The sequence below is a fragment of the Microtus ochrogaster genome, chromosome 7 (genome assembly GCF_000317375.1).
Source record: "Microtus ochrogaster isolate Prairie Vole_2 chromosome 7, MicOch1.0, whole genome shotgun sequence".
Taxonomy (NCBI): domain Eukaryota; kingdom Metazoa; phylum Chordata; class Mammalia; order Rodentia; family Cricetidae; genus Microtus; species Microtus ochrogaster.
Window position 1 is genome coordinate 10,665,618 of NC_022014.1, and position 9,538 is coordinate 10,675,155.

At 39.4% G+C, this 9,538-nt stretch overlaps 1 protein-coding gene across 1 annotated transcript in view; it reads right to left on the reverse strand.

The window, feature by feature from the left end:
• The window catches only part of Grin2a (glutamate ionotropic receptor NMDA type subunit 2A), a 445,415-nt gene that overhangs the window by 12,464 nt on the left and 423,413 nt on the right, over positions 1 to 9,538 (reverse strand). The window contains exon 13 of the mRNA XM_005349294.3: positions 3,195 to 3,433. Coding sequence (XP_005349351.1) covers positions 3,195 to 3,433 — 239 coding nt within the window. The remainder of the gene's footprint in view (positions 1 to 3,194; positions 3,434 to 9,538) is intronic.

The window sequence follows — 9,538 nt, forward strand, 5'->3', positions numbered from 1 at the left end:
CATTTCATCCATTCTTGGCCTTTCTATCTCCCTCCCTCCAGCCCTCCCTTCTTTCCTCATTTCCTTTCTTCTTTCCTTCCCTCTTCCCTTCTTCCTCCCACCCTTGCCTCTTTCCTTCCCTCCTTCCTTCTACTTTATCTTTAGTCTCCTTCTCTGTTTCCTGGTCAGTTTCACTGAGAATGCTAGAACACTCAGACTGTGGACACAAGAACTATATAACTCTGCCATGTGTTTCATAGAATCTGGCACATTAGTTAATCCCTAATTAGTCATATAATATAATCTTACATGTAATCTAGAGGGAGTCTCCACCTATGTGTGAGAAGTTGATGTTTCCTCTATGTCAAAGTCAGGTAGGGTCTTTGTCTCCTCTCCTTGATGTATTATGAAAAACACAGACAGTGCTCTAAGCTGTTGTGCCATTTTTTTCCAGCCCTCTTACTATATAGAAAATCTAAAAATTTGAAATAGTAATTATTCTAAAATAAATATAATTTGCAAGAAAGTATAACTATTGTATACTTTGAGCTAGAAAGAGAAATTTTTTTCCACCTTTCAGGGATTTCCTATAATTGATACTGAGAGAAGCGTTACTATTTTAGAAGATAATACAACTTGCTAATTCAGCCACATATGGCAAAAACTATTTCTTTTCCTTTATAAACTATTTTTAATCATCTTTAACATTCATTTGTAAATGCCCTGTTGGTATCAACTTGCATATATTTTAACTTAGAGTGAGGGTCTCCATGATTCTATAGAGCATCTCAGACATTTAACTATCAAAAGAGTTAATGATTTAGAAGTCTATATATCATATTATTTGCCATTAATAGAAGATTTCAAATGCTTCAGTGTTGTGTCAAATTGCTCATTAGAAATCAATGGAATTATTCATAACAAATAACTAGAGAAATCAAATTTAACTTTTTATACTAATGAAACAAATTGAAATTATGTCAGTTAAACATAATGTAATTTTGCTCTTATTTTTAATTTTAAAAATAAATTAAGTTTTACAAACAGTAAAAAAAAAGAAAAACACAGTCTTATTTCTTTTTCTAAATTTGTACCTTTATTCTAACAAGCTCCCGTTCTCCCTCAGGATAACCTATAGACTTCTGTGCACCTGCCACCATAGTGAAATGTGCTCCCCTGCAACCGTGAACTGCTGGCTGTGCTCCCCTGTCACTTTGAACAGATGGCTGTGCTCCCCTGCCACATTGGACTGCTGGCTGTGCTCGTCCTACCTCCAGAGACACTGATCCTGTAAGGAGACGTATGTGTACTTATTGTCTGGTGATTATTTTGCTCTGGGCTGCAGGGCCAGTGTCCTGGAAGAACTGGCAATGGGGAGAGGTATCCTCTATGGAGCAAATGCCCATCTTGGGAGCTTTCAGAGCATCACAAATCAACACCCTTGGGAAGAAGGCCACACTCTGAACTTGACTAATGTATGTGACTCAACTCTGTATACAGGTCGTGTGTGTGTGTGTGTGTGTGTGTGTGTACAAGTACACTCATGCTCATGCCTATGATCACATAACTATTCACACATGTGTGCAAAGGCCAAAAGGCAAGCATGGGTGTTGCTCCTTGGGAGTTGTTATCTCCCAAGCTTGTTACTTCCAGGAAAAATAAGATGAAAGTTTTTTTTAAAAGCCCTCTTTTAAGCTTTGGGGCCCCAGTTTCCTTATCCATAGAACATAGAGGTGTGATCATATTAACCTCATGCGGTTTCACAACAAGATAAGAGAGAAACCAGATCTGACTCTGGCCATTATCTACACCCACCTTGCCATCACTGGCAATCCTCCACTCTAGGCTTATTACATCAACCAACATCATGGCTGAACTTTCCATTTGTCTTTTTAGTACAGAAAGGAGGCAGGGAAATAATGGTACCTCCTTATCTATACTCATCAGGTTGCTCTGATTTAGAAGACAAATGATATCGGAGGAGAAGAGCCTCTGCCCCACTGGACTCTCTGAAGCCTTCGGGATGCACCAGTAGTGGCTGGGTATCCCTGTCTGCCTTGGAGGGTGGGAAAGTTCAAATTCTGCCAACAAAGCCTCACCTACACTCCCCAGTCCTCTCAGTTTTCAGCCCTAACATGGTTTACCCGACTCATTTCATGTCTCATGATGATGATCCCACCAACGTGGCTGTCTGTCTCAGAGAGAAGCTGGATTTACAAGCAAATGCAACAGTGTGCACTTGCTTAACATAATCCCAGAACCATTTGGATATGAAAAGCCTTTAGTAATTGGCTGGGAGAATTAGTTTAAAGTTGGCATAATTCCTAGCTATATGCATGCACGTTGTTATTTTTAAGCAATCTGTGTGTTTAGATGCCATCAAGCTAATTAGGAAATATGTATTTGCACAGAACCCAAGTCGAGTGTAATTGAATGGAGAAAATAAATCCTCCTCATGAAGCTAATGTGTACCTTCTGAGTCTCCAAAGTCCTCAAAATCACCTGATGCTAAGAATACACAAACTCACTTTAAACTGATTATTTCCTTTACCCCAATAAAGAGCAGCATATAAAACTAAATGCTTTTCATTAAGATGGGAAGATGAAAGAAACAGGTAGATCAATTTAAGGAAAGATATATGATAGATAACTAACTAGATAATAGATAGATGAAAGATACATGGCAATGAGTATTAAATAGATTGATAAATTGACAGATGATGACAGAAAGATGATAGATTGATATATGACAGATGACAAAGCTAGATAGACATATAGACATACAGATAGATAGATAGATAGATAGATAGATAGATAGATAGATAGATAGATAGATAGATAGATAGACAAATTATTGATAGATGATAGCTATATAGATGATGGATAAACAGGTGTCAAATAGAGTGGTAAATGATGACAGATGGTTGATAAGTGATAGATAGATGATAGAGATGGATGAATAGACATATAAATGATAGAGAATAGATGGATAGTTAATAGATTGGTAGGTGATAGATAAATGAAAGATACAGAGATGATGATGGTGATGATAGATTGATTATAGGTAAATAGATGATTGACATAGGAAACATATAGATGATTTGGTAGACATTAAAATGTCTCAGGAATATGAAGTATGTGCCTGATTCTCTGAAACCTCTGTGTTGTTCCAGACCTGGCTGTTGTACCAGGAAGGAGCTGTTTGGGGTACTGACCCTGCTGATAGAGAAGAGTAGCCCGGGTCTGTCAGAGCACACGCCCGTGAAGCAGAAGCGCAGCTTCCAGTAGAAGAGGTGCTCCCAGATGAAGGTGATGAGGCTGAGGGCCATAGCCGCAGCCAACATGTAGAACACGCCCGCCATGTTATCAATGTCCAGCTGACTGCTCATCACCTCATTCTTCTCGTTGTGGCAGATGCCTGTAAGCCACAGTGTCTCCAGTTCTTCCATCTCACCTGCACAGAACAGAACACCAACAGGCAGTGAAGACCTGAGCACCTGTCTTGGTGTAGATACTTATGAGTTGGGACCATGTACGTGACTTACAATGGTGTGACTTTAAGGAAAGTTGCTGAGCTTGGCTAATCTTTGGCTCTCAGTTGAGGATAACACCTCCCTGCTGGCATTATGGACAGGATTAAATTAGGTGGTATTTACAGTGTGGTGATTTTGGCAGTTTCTGGTATAGTTTTGATCATGGTTACAGTCTCTCCATAGTATTGCCTTTGTCCTCTACATGCCCCAAAGCCCCTCCCATCCAGGCTCACACAGGATAGGCATGCTGCCATGGAAAGTCTTAACGTCTGAACCTCTCACTTACATGAATAGTGTGTACAGCAAGAGTGCATATTCCAGGCAGTTGTGGGAGGGGGGTCAGTTGAGTCTGTCTGGTTCACATGAAGTCTCATGAACAACAGCTTGTGCTACTATTGACTGTAAGGAAGAGAATGCCTGGAAACCGTGTCTGGCAGATGGTGGACCTCAACTATATTAGTTTCTTCTTTCTCATGTTTAGAACACTCTAAACAACTCCCAAAACTTACCCACAATAATGAGCTTAAGATACTAAACAGCAGTGGAAGAAAGACATCTTGGTGCTGAATGGCCTCTTGCAAAGTGAACATCTTCCTCACTGCAATAAGCTGCTGAGGAAACAGGTGCACTTTTCATTGGAAATAAAAAGGCGGCATGCTCAACACTATCTGTTCTTTGCATTTTATCCAATCCCCATTTAGAATAAACTCCATGATCTCAATGTCTAGTAATTACACAAGCCATTTACAATTCACTAAGCAGTGGCATTTACTCCATGATTCAGTCTCAAGAATTCTATCTCAGGGACATTAATCATCAAAGAAAACTTATATGCTAAATGCGAATCATGACTCCATGTGTCTGCTCTCTACGCTGAGTAGGAGGTTTTTGATGGAAAATGAAGGACGGTTTTAAAGTTCATATCATTGCATATTTCATGTGAGTCTTGTTTTTAAGTTTTGTGAAGTCAGAGGGTCATCAATGCCTTTGGTTTACTTTTATTTCTGAAGCAAGCTAGTAGTAATATTTCCTGGCCTTGTGAGGATGTTCAGTTTTCCTAAGATTTGAACTACTGTCATAGGGCCAATGTTCTACTCACTGCCATTCACATGCCTCACCATCTCTCTTTTCTCTCAAATTGCTTCTGGGAACTTCCTTTTGATTTTGGCGTAGAATACTTAGGTATTGGTCTCAGTATGATTCCGATGATTCTTAGCTTTAACTCTGGAAGGAAAGTTCCCACCTACGGCCAGTGAGATGGCTCTGTAGCACCGGCTGTCAGGCCTGAAGACCTGAGTTTGATCTCTGGGAATCAGATGGTGAAAAGAGAGAACAAACTCTTAAAAGCTGTCCTCTGACTTCCATGTGTATGTCTCACTCCACATGTACACACATATAAATATTAAAAAGTGAAAGTTTCATCCATTATTGTTTTAAATATAAACTCCCCCACCTTAACATTTTTGTTTGTTTGTTTATTTGTTTTTCAAGACAGGGTTTCTCTATAGCTTTGGAGCCTATCCTGGAACTAGTTCTTCTAGACCATGCTGGCTTGGACTCACTGAGATCTGTCAACCTCTGCCTCCAGAGTGCTGGGATTGAAGGCGTGCATCGCCACCACCCGGCAATCTTAACATTTTTAAAGTCATGTATTCTTCTCTGTAACTCTTCCCAAACGTTGACTACTGACCTATGGTGTCATCCTTGCACAGTGTCATATAGTCAGCTGGAAATATTCCAGACTGGCTTCTTCTACGGCCTGATACACACTTTCCGTGTTACCCTGTCTTTTCTGGATCAGTAGCTCTTTTCTTTGCATTACCAAGTTGCACAGTCTGGATACAGATTGCTCATCTGGTCACCTATGGATGCTGATGTCGTTCTTTCCAAATTTGCACAGTCACAAATAAAGCCACTACAAACACAGACCAGTGAACACTTTTGTGTGCATACTTTTGACTCAACTGGTCAAAATATCCAGAGAAATTTTGCTAAACCCTCTGTATTATATGATAAAAAAAAGCGTTGAACTTTCTGCCTAACTGTATTCTGTTTTGCATCCCTCATATCCACAAGACTGAATTAGTTTTGTCAGAGTTTGGGCAAGACTTTTGCTCTTTTCATAGGCTGACAGTGGTATCTGATTGCTGTAATTAGCAATTCCCTAATGACCTGTAGTAGCTCATTTTGTCCTGAAAATTTTAACACAGGGCACTGCCAGTCTATTCTGTAGGTTATTAACCTTGTTTTCATATTTAGTTATCTCTGTGGGCTGGAACTGGTTGATCCACATGAAGATTCATTCTCTAGTTCATTTGTTCCTTAATTGGTGATATTTCACTTTATGTTTTCATTTTAATCTCTTCATTTTGCATGAGATATTTATTTGTTTCTTTCACAACCTTAGCTGTTCTTTTCATTATGATTTCCAAACCTGTTTTTGTTTAGCAATTCCAAACCTATAGCCAAAGGGAGTAATTCTTAGACTTCTCATTCTGTTTGCTCTGTGTTCTCATTCATGGTAGTTGATTTCGTTGTGACACTGTAGTCTTTCAAAATTTTATTTAGTCTTTGGTAATTTTATATGTGCATACAGTGTGCTTGGATCATATCTCCTGCTGCTCACTCCCTTCAGCTCCTCCTGAGTGCCCCCAAGATTCACCTCCAAGACTCATATGTTTTATTTTTAAATAACCCACTGAGTCTAGTTAGTGCTACCAATTTATGCATGGGTTTAGAGCATTATCCTCTAGAGCACTGGCAACATACTATGTGCCACATTGTTGAAGAAACAAATTCATTTTTCATTGTCCATTAATTGACAGTATCTCCTCTGCTGGAGTGAGGCTTTGGGAGCCTCTTCCCTGATGTGGGATTCCCCTCTGTATGCTCTGAATATGTTAATAATCTGCTTTGGGCCTATTACAGTGCAGAATAGAGCAAGGCAGGAATTCCAAGCAGAGATAGAGAAAAAAAGAAGGCAGAGTCAGGGAGATGCCATGGAGCCACGGAAGGAGACAGATGCCTGGAAACCTTACTGGTAAATTAAGAGCCTTGTGGCAAAATATAAAATAATAAAAAAGGTTAGTTTAAGACATAAGAGCTAGCTAGAAATACAGTTAAGCTATTGGCCAAACAGTATTGCAATGAATACAGTTTCTATGTGATTATTTCAGGTCTGGGTGGCTGGGAACAAACAAACAGCCTCCCCCTACAAAACAAGAGTGCCAATGTGGGCCAGCTACATCCACATAAAACCTGAGAGAGCTTGAAAAAATTCTAGGCACACACACACACACACAAACAGTTAAGCATGCCTTCGTGGTAGCAGCAGTTTTTCAGGTGGGTTCTGTTTGCTAGAAGCAGCAGAGGCACAATTCCATTAAGAGACATATTCCTGACTCAGCTGTCGCAGCAAAAACTGCATGGCTCCTTTAAGAAGGCTCCTGGTTTGTGTTAGTTGCATGAAAACCTCTGGCCCTTTCAGGAGGCCGAATACTTAAATGGGGTCTATGAGCAGTGTGTTACAACTTGCTTAATGATGACATGGACCCTGGAGCTGGGGCCATGTGCATGGCTTTCAGAGGTAGTAAACAAACCTTCAGCATGTTGGACTGGGTGAAGCCAATAGGCAGAGCCTCAGAGTTGGTCCTAGCCATGCCTTCTTAACATTTAAAAGAAAAAAAAGTGCTCCTAGTCAAAAGATAATTATAGTTACACACACAATAAAGACAAATTCAGATGGAAAAGACCTCTAATATGGGTCAGAGTGTTGGATAAATGTACATAGACTTGAGAGTGAGAGGAAAAAGAATATAGACAGTTATAATATAAAAGAGTACAGACAGTCACAGGTTATAGAAGTAAAGATAATAAAATAAATATTAAACTTGTAAAAAAAAGTAATAGAGTTAAAAAAACAAGCCATGTAATGATGGAATATAAACAGAGAGTCTGGATTATTTATACTATTAAGTTTTCTTTGAATTTTTTGACTGTAAATGAGCTAAGTACAGAGAGACATTTCATTGTGCTGGCAGCTACACTAAACCAACCTATATATTTTAAAGGTATCTTGACTTCAAAATTTGAGTCTAAGAATATGTTGCTTTGGAAAAGAGGTTCTGCTTTTATTTCCACAGAAGATAAGAACCTGTGAATTCCTTCCAGACTAATGTGGTTTGACAGATCAAGGCCCCCTGAAAGGTCTCTATAAACCCCCAAATATTTTACCCAACAAAGAATGCAAGAAGTTTAGAAAAAAGCTACACACAAATTCCCAAATATTGTCTATAAATGTTTGTGTTCATTTAAAGGGAGATATGATATAGAGATAAATACATTGCATTGGTATGGATCTTGGTTTATTAATAAAAATTCAAGATCAATTTTGTTATATGTATACTTCTGCTCTTGATTAAGATATTGTATTTGTGCATCCCATTTAAAATTGCAATATATGATTAAAAACATGGGGTAATAAATAGTTATCTATATTAGTCAAGCTTGTAGTCCTGTTAGTTAGGTTTTCTAGATGTACAGAGATACAATGGATATCAAATGGATAGTTATTCTTCAAACCTTTCAAATACTTACAAAATATAGCATTTAAATGTTTTAAGAACTTAGGACTTTTCATAACAATGAGACACATCTGTTCCTAGCAGCACAGATCTACTTCAAGAGGATGATGGGCATCGGAGAGGTTCCTTATGGAGTTGGTTAGCCATTTGGGCAAGAAACTGCTCTTGCCTGGACTGCTTGATGGTATGCTGTATGAATTGGACGTGCAAGACCCACAGAAAAACGATGACTGCATTTGCTTTGCTTTGATGGATAGAGATTTTCCCAGCTTCTTTTTCATAGACAAAATGACTCATTGAAGGTCTCAGAGTTATACATAAGAAGGGGAACATGCATAATTATGAGAGGAAAAATATCAAGCACTCTATCTCCCAGCAAGTTTGTCACCCAAGATAGCAGTTGTGGTGAGTCAGCATTGGGGACAGAGTGGCAGGAAGGGTTATCTTGGCCAAACTTGTTCCCTTCCAACAACCTCCAGCACCATACACAGTCACAATGCCATGGAAGATGTGTATTATCTCTTGTCTACCCATCACTAACACAGACTCATCTGAAGCCCTCTGCCTACCATGAGCCTCTGGAATTTTATAACTGCTTCCTCTCTAAAGCCACTAATGTCACTTCCTAAAACACAATGTATTGTTGACTTTCCCCTCCCTTCAGTTTGTGAGGACACACATACAAAATGTGTCTTTCTCCATAGGGGGATTCATAAATTCCCAGAATATCTTCTCTTTAATGTTGTCTCCAGGATTATAAACCAGGACACTGGCAGTCTGGTTAAATCTGGCTAAAAGAAACACTGCCTTGATTCCTTTCAAGATGCAAGTACAAAGATGTTTTTTTTGTCTTTGTCTTTTGCCTGAGCATACCACACCTCTCTTTAGAATTAAGCCAACTTGGTAAACCCAACCCAGATTGCAAAAGGAGAGTGATGTTACATTTCTCAGCCGTGATAACAGTCTGTACGAATCATTTCCCAGTTAGATAGTTCCTGCCCTGTGGCCTTCTTCCCAGTGTAGTGAACTGTGGTTCAAATACTTTCTCATTCCGTTTTTAATTTGTTTGAGTATATTATAATCTCCTTCAGGGAGATCAAGGACCATGTTTTATGATTTTGCTATTTCTCATGGCCTGCAGCACACACTAAGCATCAGATCCAAACTGTTTCTATTTTTTTTTCTTTGTATCCCCAAAGCTTAACTTGGGCAGGACTACAAAACATGTAGATCTTTTGCTGTTTTTTTCTGAATTAGAAATAGATGGAAAGCAGAAATAAGTGGGGAGTGTTGCAGTGAACTAGAGAGTGAGCCTTGGCAAAGAGGAGGCCCTGAGCTGGGGTAAGGCCCTGAGCAGGTGTGAGGAAGCCCTGAGCTGGTGTGAGGAAGCCCTGAGCTGGTATGAGGAGGCCCTGGGCTGGTATGAAGTCCTGAGCAGGTGTG